Here is a 17,801-nt window from a genome sequence, read left to right as displayed (position 1 = left end):
TGTGGAATTCACATCCCCTAGGGGCCTGCCTTCACTCTCCCAGTACCCTCAGATCTCTTCCAAATCCACAGCATACCTTGTTGGTTAATACGCATGTGAGCCGATGTTTGTTAAGTTCTTCAAACATGTACTGAGTGTTTACTCTGTGTCAGGCACTGCTCCTAGCGTTTCACACACCTTATCTCATTCCGTCCCCACAGAACTGTGCAGAGGAGGGTCTGTCATTATTCTCGCTGTACAGATAAGGAGACACACACACGGGTCTCAACCCTTGCCCCTGCTTACACCCTGGGGTGGGGTGTGGGGCAGGTCCCTCTCCAAGCGCAGACAGATCAAAGCTGCACCCTGCACGCCTCCCCTCTGCCCTGCGTTCCTCTCCATTATTCGTGGGTGCTCCTTGTCGTCTCTGTTAGACTTCAGTCCCTCTTAGACTCTCTATCCCCCGTGGCACACATCAGGCCTGTTCACATGGAGACTGCTAACGAGGGCTCTTTGCTCGGCTGTGTCTTTCAGGGCTCCGGCCAGAAAGGTGCTGTCCTCCAGGCCTCTAGATTAAACCCTCTTGTCTACACCAGGGGCTGCACACACCTGGGGGTGCGGGCCCCGCCTCGCTCGACACAGCCCTCAGTTCCCCGGGGCCCCCCATCCACTCTGCATCCCAGATCCCGGCTCTGCGAGGGAGCAGCAGGACCGTTTCTTCTGCCCGCAGCACGTTCCGCCGTCCTCCCCTCCCAGACTCCTCACCGTGCTTCCCTCACCCTCACACTCTCTTTTGATCTCGCAAATCCAGGCCCTTGGAGAAATCAGACGGTATGAAATATGAAAACTGCTCGGGAAGTAATTGAAGAAACACTGTGACTTTTGAAACCCATAGAGATAACACTCACACCTTCTTACTCACGTTATTTAATTTTTAATGGCAGATTTAATTAATGGAGATCAGGTCTTCTGCTTTCAGATGCGGAGCAGCTGGAGGAGGTGGGGGAGGGACAGCTGTTTATAGGGCATAGAAAGAGACTTTTCAGAATTGGGAAGCCGAAGCGTCTAATAGGAAGGAAAATCACCCAGAAATATAACTCACAGTCATTGGGTGCTAATTAATGTGTGCGGATTCAGTACAGTTGGCTTCAGAAAGACTTCCCAGCAACTTAGAGATGGGTAACCTGGCTCCTCCGTGGGTACAAGACCACGCCTCCCCAGGCACCAAGGTGTAGGGTTCCAGTACTAATGGCCTAGCTGGGGAGAACTGGACTCCATTGTCCACACAGCTTCCAGAATGTTCTTTTTGAAACATAAGTCTAGGGCAGGTTTTTGGACTTGTTAAGGTTCTGGTTAGGTAGGGCCCCTTTGTCCCATTTCTGTGTACCTGGGACACCTGCATCTCATTTCCAGAACCTGGCTTGGATCTCTGACCCCATACCTCATTCCACCTTCCTGCTGATACAGACCCTGGGAGGCAGCAGTGATCTCTCAAGTAAGCAGGGTTGAGTTCCTTACACCCATGTGAGAGTCCTGGATTGAGTTTCGAGCTTCTGGCTTTGGAATGGCCCAGCTGTCGGAGGCATTTGGGGAAGGAACCAGTGGATGGGAGCTCTCTCTGTGTTTCTGTCCATCTAATTTGCAAATAAATAATAATAATAAAAAAACCATAAATCTACCTTGCCATTCCCTTGCTTAAAAATAAAGGTCTGGGCTTTGAGCCGCAGCTGGGGCCCTCTGCAGCCCACTGCCCCCTTCCTGTGCCCCTGTCCCTGAGCTTCTTCAGCAGCAGCAACTGTGGCTCTTTTGCTCAGCCGTCTCTGCCCCTCAGACTGCCACCTGCTGCCGCCTCTCTTCACAAGGCCTGCCTCTCCTTAGACTCATTCTGGTCATCTTTCGAAAGTCATTAAAATTGTTACACCCTTTGATCCAAAAATTTCACTTCCAGAATGTTCTCTACAGATGTACTCACTCATGCACAAGGTTCAGGATGCTAAGATGTTCCTCTCAGCATGGTTTACAATAGCACAAGACTGAGAACAGCCCAGTGTGCGTTGATAAAGAGCTGTGTGAGTGAGTCACAGGGTGTTCATCCGCACAACGGAACACTGCTGAGTGAGGAGGTGCCTGAGGAGTGTGTGCAGCGATGAAGTGCAGGACATTGTGTCTGCTGAGGGGCAGGAAGTAGGGGTCGTGCATGTGAGCTCACACCCACGCTAACAGGTGCACACAGAGGAGGAGGGGGAGGGCCAGGCCCAGATGTTCTCTGTCCTTTCTCTGCTTTAAAATACCTAAGTATTAATTTTTCAAGGATATTGTGTCATGTTAAAGAAAAATGTTAGGCCTTGGTACAGGTATCAGCTACCAAGAAGTCAGTCTGACCACAGCTCCTGCCTGCCTGTCTTTCGGTGTTCCAAACACTGACTGCTGGGTGTCCATTGTCACCGTGACATCATGTCATCAGAGTGCTCCATGAGGCCACAGAGCAGGCTGCATTGATCTTGGCATCCCCTGACACTTCGTGAGTTCTCAGTGTGAATGTTGGTGGTGCCTGATCCTTCGAGAAGCCCCTTGGTGATGGTTTCATTGAGGAGTCCTCAGAGTGCCCTCTTCCCTGAAGGGGGAGGAGTTCTGGTTCTGCTCCAGCAGCCTCAGCAAGGCCTGGTGGTTGAGAGGGCTTGTGAACCCAGGAAGCGGGCTTGGCACGCCCAGACTGTAGTCTGGGACCAGGTTGTGGTGACCTTCATGTGCCGCGGGAGCAGTGGTCGTGCCTAGAGGGTCTGCTCAGGCAGATGACACAGAGGGTGGGCGATCAGGATGGGCCCAGAATTTCACTGAGTCATTCCGAGAAACAATAGAGGAAGCTACAGTGGGGTAATCTCAACCACTGCTTGGCCTGTGGGTACTTCCTGTGACAAATCTAGTTGACCACATCTTCATTCTGAGCCCAACTCTACCTCAATTGCTCACCAAGTTCACCCGGGGCCAGGCTGTGTTTGGTGGTGCAGGATCCAGAGCAAAGGCTCCTTGCAACCAGCAGCATGCTGGCCCGTCTGGGCCATGGAGTCTCCCTTTGAAGGACATCAACAGGTGATTATACCTAGAAGGCACTGAGGAGCCCTGTGGGCACAGCTACAGGAAGAGAGAAGTTTGGCCCAAAGGACAGGTGTGTGCCATGTGGTTGTCTTATGGGAAAGGAAACAGACAAGGATAGTGTGGGGAGCTTAGGATAAGGCATATTTTAGCTTCAGAAATCTCAGTGGGGCAATCATAGTGGCCATTAGTAGGTGATGCCCTGTCTTGGAATAAAGACAATAAGGAGGCTGGTACTGTAACATAGAAAGTAAAGCTACCTCCTGCAATGCCAGCATCCTGTATGGATGCCGATTCATGTCCTGGCTGTTCCTCTTCTGATCCAGCTCCCTGCTAAAGGCCTGGGAAAAGCAGCGGAAGATGGCCCAAGTGTCTGGCCCCTGCCACCCATGTGGGAGTCCTGGATGAAACTCCTAGCTTTGGCCTGGCCCAACCCCGGCCATTGTGGTTGTCAGAGGACTGAGCCAGCAGATGAAAGATCCCTCTGTCTCTGCTTCTTTCTCCATTATCAAAATAAATGAATAAATATTTTAAAAAGGCAGTAGGGCTTAGCTAAAGCATATGTCACACTCAAAGACCACAGCCAGCATGTGCCAACGTGAAAATTCAAATGTGTGTGTGATCCTTGCTATCTCCTGGTGAAAGGCCCTTGAGTGGGAGGCTCAGCAAAGCCAGAGATCCCTGTCAGGGGTGTCCCCCAGGGTCACCACATGGAGGAGAGGAAGCTGGGCTTGGTTAGTCTCTGTGTCCCTTAGCTCCTTGTCCAGGACTGTTGATGCTGGTGAGGAGTGAACCACGTGATCTCTTGGTTTGAACGTGAGGGTTCCAGAGAGGAAACCGGAGCCTGTGTCGGGCATCCTGGAGTCAGTGCAGAGCAGCAGTTGTCAGGGCAGGCCTGGCTGTGGGGCGGCGGGAGAACCCCTGTTTGCCTCCTGCCTGCTGCATGCTGGGAGCAGTGGCACGTCCCAGCTGGTGTTCCTCTCTTAGAGCCATTGCAGGAGACCTGGTTTGTCTCGAGCGAGGACAGGTGAGGTGATTGCCCAGGCTCGCTGGCAGCAGAAGAGAGTGCAAGGCACCAGCATGGATTCCAGGCCTCCCTGGTCTCCTGGCCCAGCCCAGAGCAGAATCCCTGCACCTGCAGTTCTTCCTCACCATGTGTCCCAGGTGCTGTCCCTCAGGGCCTCCCCCTTCTACAGGTGTCTCCCAGTTGGCCCTTCCCTGGGGCTCTGGTGCCATGGCAACATCCTGGGTTTGGGGTGGGGCCCGGTTCCAGTCCAGACCTGACTTAAGTGCCCTGTGTTTCCCGAGGGGAGATTCCCACACTTAGTTCCTTTCCCTCCTGAGGGCGGGTGGGGCTCCAGAGCACCCGTGACACGTGTTCCCTGTGCGGCTCTGCTTCTGAGCGCTTGTCACTTCTTCCTGTCTGAGGCCTCGTGTGCTCCTCTTGTTTGGGTCTGGCCAAGCTCTCTGTGTGCAGAGCGGATGGAGAGAAATCCAGGCTTGAGCCTGATGATATGCAAGGGAAGGCAGATGTATGGCCTCACAATCCCTTCCCCACCTCGCAGGCTTGCTGCAGGGACTAGCTGAGCCACGCTGGCACAGCAGGCACTGCGGCCGGAAGCTTTCCTGTGCTCATCTGTAAAACAGGGATAATCAGCCCTCCTGTGTGGGGCTTTGAGGAACAAATGTGGTTGGGTCTGCAAAGGATCTAGCCTTGGGCAAACTACACGATTCCTCACCTTCACTGGAGAGGCCGGACCTGCGCTGCCCAGGGACCCCTGGCCTGACCCTGTCTTGGGCTGCTTCCTCTTGAAAGTGCTTCCTGCAAGGGTCAGCTCCAAGGCTCAGCTCCCTGCCACCTCCCTGCCTAGCCATGTGAGCCTTGCAGCCCTCCCAACTGGAGTGCAACAGGAGGCAGCAGGCAGGTGTGTTCGTGTCCGTCTCCTCCGGAAGCCGGTGAAGACACTGCGACTTTGCAGGGAGAGGAGAGGGCTGGGCCCGAGCCTCTGGAGCACAAAGGGTTGCACGAGTTACCCAGAGTGATGCAGGGGTAGCGCCGAGGCTTGAGTCCAGCTGTCCTGTTCTCACACCAGGGCTCTCTTTCCCTGTAAGCCCCACTCTGCAGGTGTTCACGAAATAGGTCAAGTGCATGCCTTTGGAAGCTCCCCGTGGCACTTTGCTGTGTGACGGACCGGGTGGTTGCACTGGGCAGCAGGTTGTGTTGGAATCCTGGTATTGCCCCTTGCTGTGACACTTGGGCACTTCACCTCTGTGGGCAGCAAGTTCATGTATGAAATAGGGTTTGTACCAGAATGAATTCTCAGCAAGTTCTTAATTCAAAGATAATGCATATTTTAGACTTTGTAGCCCATACAGTCTGTGCCACGTCTACCTAACTGCCATCGTCACAGTGAGGTAACAACACATACAGAAGTGAGCACGGCCAGGTTCCAGAAGACTTTAGTTACAGAGCAGATCTTGCTCATGGGCTGTGTTTGCCAGCCCCTGAACTTGAGGATTGCTTAGCGTTCTTCCAGCCTTTGCTATTCTAGGATTCTGTAGCAGCAGTCGGTCCATGGTGGGAGCTGGAACCCAAGCTGTGGATTAATCACCAGCCTGCTTTGATGCTGGTCAAGAAATTAGCATCTGTCAATTTCTAATGTGGTTGCATCCCGTGAGGGAGCCAGAGGGAAATTTCAATCTTTGGTAACCAATTCTGTTTTCCTCTTTGTAGAACGCGGAGATGTATAAACTGTCTTCACAGCAATTCCATGAGGCGGCTTCGAAAGCAGAGAGCACGATAAAGTAAGAATTTGCTCGCTCTTCTCCGTAAACTTGGCCCGCATTTGTAAAAATTCCCACATGTGGCTCGAAACCTGACACCACCTGCCTAATTTCAAATTTCTCTACTAACACAGACAACCATCTGTTCCTCAGCTCTCTCACCTGGATCTGAGGTAGCCATTGGTCATCTGTAATTGGCCAAATTAGCACTCAGTGCTTCCCGAGCTCCTTGGCAGATTGGAGTGGGACTGAAGCGGACTCCTGGCGTTTTCCGCGCCCGCTGTCTGCTGGGCAGGGGCGCTCTTCATTGCCTTGTTAGGCGAGGAGCTGGCGATCAGCCCCCAGAGTGAGTCGGGGCAGGGTGCTGCGCGGGCCTCCTCCTCTCCAGTTGTGGAAGGGTTTTCAGGGGCCTCCTGTGTGCCTGGTACATGCGGCACACCCCTTGTGTGCAATGCTGAGTGGCCTATGCCTGACTCCCAGAGTAGCTGAGGCCCTGAGAGACTGATGGCTCACCCAGGGGACAGAGCTCTACGTGTCCGCGTTCTTCCCTCTGTCATGCTCCTGTGCTGTCCGAGAAGGACACTGTGCCAAACGCTCCATGGGGTGTGTCCCTTACAGGTGCAGCTCTGCTTAGCTCCCGCAAGGTCAGGAGAGTCCTGGGAAAGGGGAGCTGGCCTTGGGATGCTTTGGGTGGAGATGATCTGTGTGCCCCTGAAAGATCTTCATGAATTAGCCAAGGGGGCTCCCACCAACTCCCCACACTCCCTCAGTGAGTCTCTCCCTCTGAGAGTGAGTCAGGATAATCCACCAGGCAAATCCATCTAAGCGAACGTCGGATCTGGCACCATGAGAAGAAAATACCAGAGAGAGAGCTTGGAGTAACCAGGACATGACAAAATGCTTGTGACTGTGACCCCTGCAGAGACTCGTGGGAGGCATCAGGAGGCAGTGGGGTGGCGTGAGCAGCTGGGACACTGCAGGTGCAGAGCAGAGGAAGCAGCTGCGTAGATTTCACTCACGAGCCCACAACACCTGCACCTGGCGATCCCGGTAGCCGGGGGCAGAACTTGGCTTTGAGGAAGGGTGAACAAGTGTCTTGAGTCCTGGAGTGGTGCTAGGAACCTTGGGGGAGGGGCTTTTCCAGAGAATGCATAGAGACAAGGAAGATGCAACCCTGGAGGTGTTGGCACCCCACAGGGCCCGGATGCTGCACGGACCCCACAGAATGCAGGTGGTGCTGCCGCCCTGCAGGTGTGTGTGTCGCCCCGCACGCAGACACCTGGGCGGGCTTTTACTGCAGGGTCCCACCAGGGGCCCACAGCTTCTGCCCCTCCTTCACATGGCCCTGTCTTCCACCTGGAGTCAGGCACCACCTGCCAAGGGGAAGAAGCTTGGGAGGGGGGAGGGGGATGATCAGACGCCTTTACTGTCAGTGACCGTGGTGCTTTGTCACCTGCTTTAGTGAAATTGACTTCGCTGTCATAGCTCTTCTCCCTCGCATGTCCTCAGAAGGCCTGGTGGAGGTGGATGTGAGTGCATTTCTAATTCCCATGAAACAGAGGGGTTTTTGTTTGCTTACAACATCCCTTGACAATGATTGCTGCCGTTTGCTGAGCACGGGACCGAGTGGTGGGTCCTCTGCAGGCCCTTGTGCTGCAGCCTGCCGCTTGCTCTCCTCGGTCCCATCTTGGGAGGAAGAGCCCAGGCTGGAGAGGTGTCCACAGTCACCGCTGGTTATGCGGCAAGGCTTGGGTTCAAGCTCCGCTCAGAACACGTTGGGGCCACGCTCTGCCTTTATTTCTGTCCTTCTCTCTTTTTAAAAAAAGATTTATTTATTTAAAAGGCAGAGAGAGATTTCCCATTCTCTGGTTCACACACCAAATGGTTTCCAGTGGCCGGTGCTGGGCCAGGCCAAAGCCTGGAGCCTGGAATTCCATCTGGTTTTCCCATGTGGGCGGCAGGGACCCAAGTGCTCGGGCCATCGTCTGCTGCTTCTCCAAGGCACATCGGCCAGGGGCTGAGTCAGAAGCAGAGCAGCCAGGACTCAAATTCACGCTTCAATATGGACTGCGGCAGCAACACCAATCCCCCCAGCACACACACACACCTTGTTTGATTTAGCACCATTGCTGTCCCCAGAAAGTCCTCTCTAAGTGAGAGATGAGCAGGGCCGAGTGCTGAGAACCTGCCTGGGCTTTGGAGTCAGGCCAAGGCTCGACCTTGGCCCTGCCACTTCCTGGTTCTGTGCTCTTGGGCAAGACACTTCACCTTGGGGTGCCTTGATTTTCTCAGCTGCAAAACAGGATACCCCCTGTAATGCCCTGAGTAGTGATGAAGCCAGATGCTGTGTAGGAAGGGGACCTGGGGTGTCCCCACTTGTCACAGTTTGTTATGGACTGTTTGTGCCCCTCTGAAACTCTTAGGTTGAAGCCTAATCCCCAGTGCAATCATGTTAGGAGGGGTGGAGCCCTGGAGAATGGGATTAGTGTCCCTGTAAAACGACCTGAGAGAGCTCCACTGCCCCTTCACCTGTGAGAATGCAGAGAGCAGGCACCACCCATGAACCAGGAAGCAAGACCTCACCAGACACCAGACATGCCAGCGCCTTGATCTCGGGCTCCCTGGCCGCAGAGCTCTGAGACAGAAATGTCTGCGATTCATAAGCCACCCAGGCCGCGTTCCTCTATTGAGCAGCCCGAACAGACTAATACACTGTTATTAATAGTGGCAGTCATTGGAGTCACTTTTGCAGCACCTCACCCGGTATAGAGTAGAACAGATTTAGTAAGTAAATCGGGTTTACAAAACACTTTGTCTTTTCCCAAATGGAGTACACAGGAAACAGTATAATGTTAGAAATTATTTATCTTGAATATCAAGGGGAAAAATTCTTCAGGAGATTTCTTGGATTAACAACTGGTTGTACATTGCATCATAAATGCCATGGAAACAAATGCCAGCAGCTGACAGCATGGAATATTGAGGAGTTTTCTTCTACGATAGTGGAGTATCTTTTAACAGCTTTGAATAAACTGAATGAGTTCTTAAGTGATAAGCTGGATGCCCCTTCATTCATTCTTTCATTCATTAAACAGGCATCCATGCAGCACCTACTATTTACTGGGCACTGTGCTACATCCTGGGGCTACAGTGATGAACAAGACAGCTCCCGTCCTTGCCAGCAAGAGACTGGGGGAATGATAAACAGTATTTTTAAATTAATTACACAGTATTTATTGATGATGGTAATGAGTGCTATGAAAGAAAGAGTTTGAACTTAAAAGTATGTGTCAAGGAGTCTAACCTAGACTTGGGCTCTGGAGAAGGCTCTGCCAAGGGAGTAACATTTAAACGGACTCTGGTGGGCTCAGCACATGCCAACTACATGAGGCAAGAATCCAGGATGTTTAAGGAGCTAAGAGAAGTAGGATGCCTGGAGAGTAATGAATGCAAGGAGAGAAAGATGGAGCTTTGTGAAGTCACCAGGAGCCAGACCATGCTGGACTTTGTATCACACTAGAGTTAATTTTATGCTAACGGAAGTCAATTATTATTTCCTACTTTATTTCTTTTCTAGTGTTTTCATTTAAGTCTAGAAATTTCTCTATAAACACAACTTTAGTTACATCCTACATGGTTTCTTTTTTAAGATTTATTTTTTATTTGAAAGGCAGAGTTACAGAGAGGCAGGAGGGGGAGGGAGAATCTTCCATCCACTAGTTCACTCCGGAGATGGCCACAGTGGCCGGAGCTGTGCCAATCCAAAGCCAGGAGCCAGGAGCTTCTTCTGGGTCTCCCATGTGGGTGCAGGGGCCCAAGGACTTGAATCTCTTTTACTACTTTCCTAGGCCATAGCAGAGAGCTGGATCATAAGTGAAGCAGCCAGGACTGGAACCTGAGCCCATATGGGATGCTGGCACAGCAAGTGGCAGCTTTATCTGCTGTGACACAGGACTGGCCCTCCTACATGTTTTGATAATAAGAGTACTTCAAAAAAGTCTGTGGAAAAATTAAAAGGTTATTTTGGTGCAGCAAATTTGAAATTTGTTCATTTTTCATAGTACACATTTTTATGACCTTTTGAAGATATTTCTTATGTTTGTATTTCAAAAATTTCCTGGATCACAATTACCATATCTGAGGCTGGTGTTTTAGCTCAGTAAATTAAGCTGCCCGCATGCGACCCCAGCACACTGTGTCAGAGTACCAGCTGCTCTGCTTGCAGTCCAATTCCCTGCTAATGCACCAGGGAAAGCAGAAGATGGGCCAAGCTGCCATCTGCGTGGAAGACCCAGATGGAAGTCCAGGCTCCTGGTTTTGATCTGGGCCCTGCCTCAGCCTTTGTGGCCACTTGGGGCATGAACCCATGGATGGAAGATCTCTTTCTCTGTCTCTCTCTGTCTCTCTCTCTCTCTCTCTCTTTCTCTCTGTCTTTCAAACAAATATGTAAAAACATACCTTTTAATTATATTTCCCACAACTTTTGAAGTTTTCTTGTATGTTTTCATTATAATTCAGTTCAAATTTTTCTAATTTTCATTCTTTCTGTTGTAGGTTATTTTAAAGTATATTGCTTAATTTCTAAACATGTGGGAATTTTATACTTAACGTTTTAAAATAATTGACTTCTAGTTTAATTCTGCTGTGATTAGAGAACATATTCTAAAGTCTTTGAACACTTTTTTTCCACTTGATTTATGACCCAGTAAATGATTCATTTTGGTAAAGCTTCCACATATACTGAAAATGAATGTAGATTCTGTCGATGGAGCTGGTGTTCTGCATTTGTCAGGTAGGTTAAGTTGGTCACTCATGTTCAAGTTTTCTGAGTCATTACTGATTTACAGCTTTGCTCTAGCTCCCTGGGATTCCTTTCCTTCTGACTGTAGAACTTCTTTTAGTATTTCTTTTCATGTAACTTTGCTGTTTAACAACTCTGTTTTTAATTGTATGAAGATACTTTTATTTCACCTTCATTTTTGAAGCTGAAGCAGTCCTATCTTTGCAGTTCACTGAAGATAGATTTATATTTTTTACTTGATACCTGTTTTTCTCCTGAGAAGGCAGCTGTTGATTTTGCTATTGCTCCTTTGAGGTCTTTTCCTTTTTTCTCTGTCTGCTTTTAGGATTTTCTCTGGTTTTGGTTTTTTAGCAGTTTTACTAAGGTGTGCCTAGGTACATTTCCTTTCTCTGTATTTTCTTGGGTTTCATATCTTGGGGTTTGACATCCTTTTGTCAATTTTAGAAATTTCTCAGTCATTATCTCCTCAAATAATACTCTCCCCTATTTTATCTTTGCTCTTCTCTGGGTTTCAGTCCCAGGTATTACTGTCTCATTTCTTGTGCCTTCTTTTCTGGTTCTCATCAATTCTAAACTCTTCGTGCTGTGTGCTGAGTTGATTCTTTTGATCCTTCTCATCACTGATCCTCCTTTATTGTATCAAGTTTGCCTTAAACTTATTGATTGAATTCTCTATTTCAGTTATTGCATTTTTTTCAATTTTAAAAGTTCCTTTTTCTTTCCATTTTTTTTTTTAAATCTCAGTCTCTTGAAATATTCTGCTTTTTGTTACATATTTCTCATGAACAGTTAATTCAGAGTTCTCTTCAGGTCTGTATCTGTTGCTTTTTTTTCTCTCTTTCTCTTGGTCTCATTCCTTTGTATGTCTGGTAGTTGATTTTTTTAAAAAAAATTCCTTAATGTATTGGAAAAGCAGAAAGATAGGCCAACATGCAGACAGAGAAATCCCATCTGTGGGTTTGCTTTCCAAATGCCTGCAGTGGCTGGGACTAGGAGTGGACCTGGGCCAGGAACACAGTCCAGGTTTTCCCAGTGAGGCAGGAACCCCAGTACTTGACCCATCACTGCTGCCTCCCAGGGTCTGCAGGAACTGGAGTCAGGAACTGGAGCTGGGAAGCTAATCCAGGGTTCTGATGTGGGATGCTGATGTCCTCACGGCTATTGGATGCCCACTCCGTGCCTGTAATTCTTGGTTAGATGTCAGACGTTGAATGAACAGTGGTGTTACGGAGGCTCTGGGGCATAGATACCATTTTCCCCCAGAGGTGCTCTGCCCTGTTGCTTGATGGCTGCCTGAATGGCGGCCGATCACCTTACTCCCATCAGGGCCTCAGCTGACTGGAGGCTTGCTCGCAGTTTTGTAAAGCCCGGTGGCCTCCTGATGCATCCCTGTCCCTAGGATATGGCTTTCCAGGGCTCCTTGTTCCTGGTGAGCTCCAAGCCATTCTCTTTGCCTCCTCAGCTCTGTGAGACTTACGGGAAATTCTGCTTTGCCTTTCCATGACTTTGTAGTTAGCTTAGCTTCTTACCTTGGGAAGTTCATGAATTGTTGTTTTCAGAGAAGAAAAGCACCAAGTATTGGCTCCCAAGTCTGTAGCTCCCTGCTCTCCAGCACCCTGATCTGTCAGGGTCTAGCTGCTTCAGTAGTCTCAAACTCCGAAGGAATACTTTCCCTCTGGAGTCCTGTGGGTTGCCTGGAGCCCCGCTGTGCTCTCTGCCTTCTAGCTGAATCTGCCTGTCTTCCTGCACCAAGAAGGAGCAGAAACTTTGAGGAAGTAGCTCCGAGAACAGACACTTTCCTCTCTGCAGTTCCCTTCTCTTTATGATCTAGATCCTCAAGTTCTAGCTGCCTTGGTCCTTAAATGTCTTAAAACAGACTTTTTTGGTTCGACTTCATCCTCCCCATCCCCTTCAGGGAAGAGTATCGATCTTGCACAAGTTACTCCATTCTAGCTGGAAGCCGGGGTCCTGACGTAGCTTTTGAGGAACGATGGGAGTTCCAAGCAGAAGAGGTGCACTCTGGGTAGAGGGCACGGCAGGTGCTAAAGCAGGGTCAACCACTTTATTTTAGCAGCATTAGGTGCCAGAGGCAAGGGGCACCCTTCCAACCACCAGGCTTTGCTGGGCCTAGGCCTAGCCCTGCACGTGTCATTGGCGAGACTGACAGTTTGGAGACTCTTGTTTTGGAAGAATCCTTTTGTTGGGAAAGAGATGGATACCCAAAGTATCCACTTCTACACACACACATACACACTCACAGCCCCTCACGGCAGCACGGCAGGCGGAATTGTTCAGATTTTCTGAAGGAAGAGATTAAGACCCCAGGGAACATCCTGCATTTATTGTGTCACATCTATTTTTTATGACAACCTTCAGCCCTCTTCCCGTGGGATTCATTCAGAGCCTGCCTTGGCTTCTCATTGTCAGGAAACTTGTACAGTCTTCCCTGGCCCCACAAAGATCCAGCCCTCAAAGAGGTTAGAACAATTGAGTTGAAGGAAGAAGGTTATTAACTATTTCCTGAAACTGAGTCATTGTGCTCCGAGGACTTTGATCCAAAGAGGTCTGATTAATGTGGACACGGCCGACTTGGAGCTTGCGGGAGCTGAGCTGCTGGCGTGCTTTTGCCCTCACCTGGAAGGCAGTGCTTACTAAACAAACAGTGGGGAGGTGTTGGGGGCCCACCTGAAAGAGTAACTCCTTCCCAGTACTTGAGCGTCCTCAGTTTGCTTCTATTTATTGAACTAAGCACAGATTACCTATTAAAACAATGGTCAATTATTTCAACCCCAAATAAAATGACATTCTAAACATTCTTTAGCCCAGATAACATTCAACATAGTCTGAATCCAAAAGATGTTACTATGTCTCACTTCCCTGTTTAGATAACCTTACATAACATTTTAAAAAGAAGCTATTCAAAATTTACCAAAATATATGCTTTAAACATATTGTTATCTTCTCAAATCAAAATCCATTTTGCAAGTTCATTTAACAAATCAAAATCCAGTTATTTTTTTTTTTCTGACAGGCAGAGTTACACAGTGAGAGAGAGAGAGAGAGAGACAGACAGTGAGAAAGGTCTTCCTTCCGTTGGTTCACACCCCCAATGGCCGCCACGGCCGGCGCACCGCGCTGACCCGAAGCCGGGAGCCAGGTGCTTCCTCCTGGTCTCCCATGGGGTGTAGGGCCCAAGCACTTGGGCCATCCTCCATTGCCCTCCCGGGCCACAGCAGAGAGCTGGACTGGAAGAGGGGCAACTGGGACAGAATCCGGCGCCTCGACTGGGACTAGAACCCGGGGTGCCGGTGCCACAGGCGGAGGATTAGCCTGGTGAGCCGCGGCGCCTGCCCAGTTAATGTATTTTTTATCTGCTGTGGCCAGGGAGTGCAGTGGAGGATGGCCCAAGTGTTTGGGCTCTGCACCCCATGGGAGACCAGGATAAGCACCTGGCTCCTGCCATCGGAACAGCGCGGTGCGCTGGCCGCAGCGCGCTACCGCGGCGGCCATTAGAGGGTGACCCAACGGCAAAGGAAGACCTTTCTCTCTGTCTCTCTCTCACTGTCCACTCTGCCTGTAAAAAAAATAAAAATAAAAAAATAAAAAAATAAAAAATAAAGTCTCCTGAGCACCACCATGTGCGCCTCCCTTGAGAGACGCTCGTGACAGAAGCTTGGTGGCAGGTGTTACCCTGTTTGCAGATGCAGAAGTGACAGCAGACTGGTACCTCTCGGACTCAGCTCTCCAGACCATAAAACAGGGACAGCGATGCTCCGTACTTCTGTTGGGTTCTCAGGAGGATCAGAGGTGATAATCCACGTTCTTGCCCAAGGACACACACCCAGGAGTAGCAGGGTGGGATCTGAACCCAAGTCTAGGAGTCTACACTTGCTCTGTCTCAGGAACATACAGGACAGGGGCTTCAGCTGCTTACTGCTGGCTGACTGCCGGTGCTGCGTGTGCCCTTCCCTGCTAATGCTTTCCTAACACTTCAGCACACCACCCATGAGTGTGTGAGTGTGAATGTGTGTGAGTGTATGTGTGTGTACATGCACGTGTGTTTCTCACCTGTGAGGCCCTCTGCAGGCATTTTCTCTCTCTCACTGCCATGCTGGCAGAATTCTGCTTCTTTTGTGACAGTGGGAATGAAGATGTGTGGCAGAGAGTTCATCAGCAGAGGTAAGCATCTGTGTAGCATGTGGGAGGAGAAATCAGAGGCTGCTGGTGACAGTATTCTCTCAGGACCAAACCTGGGCTGGCTCTGTGAGTTAGGAAGAGTGGGGCACCTCTACAGGGCTTCTGTGGTTGAGATGAAGAAACTGGCTTCTTGCCTGCGCTCCATCCTGTGCCCTTGGCAGACATCACAAATGGATCCCAGCAATCTTCTGCTGAACCTGTGTGTGAACTCAAGACCCTTTCTCAGCACCACACTCCAGCGCCTGGTATCAACCACTCGGGGTTGACATTCAAGGTGAAACGTATTTGCCCTCCCTAGACCAGATGAGTTCTAAAGACAGGGTTTTCAATTCTGAGACTCTGCACTTAGTTCCTGATTTCAGGACAAGGAATCTATTGAGTTGTTGATCTTTGCATATCCTATTTTCCGGCTAGAATGTCCTCCCTCTTTTTCCCTTACAGATTATGCTCACTTTTCAAAATCCAACTTAAGCATCTTTTCTGCTTACTGTTTGTTTTACCCAGAGGCCAATCCAATATCTTATTTATCTCTGCATCCCCACTGTCCAGGCCAGGACTTATCTATAATAGATGCTCGCTGAGGGAGTATCAGTTAGGTGGATGAGCTAATGCCCATTGTGCACAAGTGAGGGGCGGGATTTGGAAGCAGTTGGCTATTCAGGCCTCTGCTCTGCAGCAGGACCTCAGGCGGCAGTGGGCCTTGCACAGGGACTTTGAGGTCCAGCAGGTGAGTGCACAGATCGTAGCTGTGCTCCCTGACTTGTGGCTTGGGCCAGGTGACGTTGCAGCTCTGAGACACACGTCCTTTACTTCGGAAGTTTGTTTTGAGCGCGTCATGAGACAGCGTGTTAAGTCACGAGGAAAGTGTCCAACGGGTTTGAGCATAATCCCTAATGTTGCGATCCTGTGAGACCATAACCCCTAAGGTCTAGAATCTCAAGGTGCCCACCCACATTGGAGCAGACCTTCCTCAGCTGGACCGCTCCAATGGATGCTCTGATCTGCTCTGGACACCCTCACAGACTCACCCAAATGAGCACTTCACGGGATTCTGCATGGTCCACGTGCCCTGTGGACGACCAGACCACCTCCTTCCTGCCCTGTGGGGCTTTCTATCCCTCTCACGTAGCCTTTTTTCAGTGGGAATTGTGATTTTCAGGATTTCAGTCTTCTGACATTGTGATTCAGGGGATCTTAGGTTTTAGGGATTTTGATCTTTTGGAATCTCAGCACTCAGAATTATGACGTTTGGGATTGTCTTTTGGGATTGTGATTGGCACAGGCGTCTGACATCTAGGAAGCACTCAGTAAACAGCGGGTACAGGTAGGTCGAGATTCGTGCTTTAGAAATACAGCAGCCCAAAGAGGGTGCAGTCCAGGGTGCCTGGGTGCACTCAGTCACTCAGTCAGCAGCCATGAAGGAAGGAGACCCAACAGCTCACCCTGGGGGGCATGCCCTAGAGGGACCCTCGTGTGTGCCCAAGCTGCCACAGGCAGGAGGGACACTGCAGCTCTGCTTCCAAGTGTGAGAAAGTAGACGTGGCCTCACTGCCCACAGATAGGGCAACGGATAAGCAGACTCCCCCCGACTGTGGGCCGATAGATAGCAGGTGGATAGTGCACGCCAATGTGGGAAGACGCTGGAGACACTGTTTTTGGGTGAAAAAGCAAGTTGTCATTTACTCTGTGTGTGTATGATTGACTTCCATGCAAGGGTACTTCCAGACGTCCATGGGAGAATACTGGGATGTCAGATGCCCAAGCTGACGATGACAACCTGAGGGATAGGAACTGATTTCAGAACTGTATTCGGTTGCATGAGTGTGTGTGTGTGTGTGTGTGTGTGTGTGAGAGAGAGAGAGAGAGAGAGAGAGAGAGAGAGAAGGAGAGAGGGAGGGAGGAAAGAAGGGAAGAGGGAAAGGAGAGAGAGAGAGAGACTGTGTTGCTTTGTTATCAAGGTTTGGCCTCTGATGGGCTCTGGTGTCCTGGGGCAATCTCTTTTTCTGCCATAAACTTGATCTATGGTTTTAAAATGTCCTCTACCTGTAGCTTGTTCTCAAAAGAAATTTCATATGAACTTGTGAACCGATGAGCTGTCATTCTGGGTGAAGCCAGAGTGGCCACGTCCCAAGGACCTCTCCTCCACAGACCTTGGGTCAGAAGCCCAGCACCTAGAAGCCAGAAGGCTCCTTTCCTATTGGGCCCCCAATGCTTTGATTAGAGCCCAGCCCACTCACTCATCTGGGAGCTGCTGGCTGGGCTTTGTCAGTCTTTGGTATTCTTAGAGAAATAATGAGAGATAAGGCTGGAAGCAATGTAGCTTTCTGCTGTCAGATGTATCGAAGGTCCTGTCAGGAATGAGGGCAGCACTGTGTTGTAGCAGATGAAACTTAAGAATCAGCCTGTGGTTTTCTGTTCCCACCCTGCTCTGGCACCAGAAATAATCAGTGCTGTATGCCTGATGCCTTGTTTGGGGCTGTGCTGAGCAGACACATGGGAAAGAGACTGGAAAGGCTCGGGGGAGAGAAGGGCCGGCGTGGAAAAGGGTTGCAAATGGAAGTGCGTGCTTTGTGCCAACCGGGAAGGTAAAAGACTGACCGGAGGGTGGGGTTGTCTCTCCAAGAAGGACATGTCACCTGCATAGCTTCTGGACAGAGCCTGAGCTGCAGCTCTGAACACTCGGGTTAGATCTGGCGGAGGACTTCCTGATGTGCAGTGAGACGCTGAGGCAAGCACCACGGGAAGCTCCCCAGACTGCACCTTCCTCCGGGAGTGGGCGAGGCAGAGCAGCAGTGTTCTGTGCCCTTCGCCACCAGATCACAAACAACAGAAGGGCCACTTCCTCCGCATCCGCGGCCCGTTCCGTCCCCTGGCTCCCCTGGCTGGCAGGCAGGCAGGCGCCACCACATTCTCCCAGGAAGAGCCTCCCGGTGGTTTGCTGTTGAAT

General features: G+C 50.3%; 1 protein-coding gene across 2 annotated transcripts in view; it reads left to right on the top strand.

The window, feature by feature from the left end:
- CHCHD6 (coiled-coil-helix-coiled-coil-helix domain containing 6) overlaps nt 1-17,801 on the top strand; it is a 248,095-nt gene that overhangs the window by 195,018 nt on the left and 35,276 nt on the right. For both annotated transcript variants that reach the window (XM_062200097.1, XM_062200096.1), the window contains one exon: nt 5,807-5,877. In XM_062200097.1, coding sequence (XP_062056081.1) covers nt 5,807-5,877 — 71 coding nt within the window. The remainder of the gene's footprint in view (nt 1-5,806; nt 5,878-17,801) is intronic.

Source organism: Lepus europaeus, chromosome 9 (assembly GCF_033115175.1).
Source record: "Lepus europaeus isolate LE1 chromosome 9, mLepTim1.pri, whole genome shotgun sequence".
NCBI lineage: Eukaryota > Metazoa > Chordata > Mammalia > Lagomorpha > Leporidae > Lepus > Lepus europaeus.
This window is presented reverse-complemented; position numbering and strand designations above follow the sequence as displayed.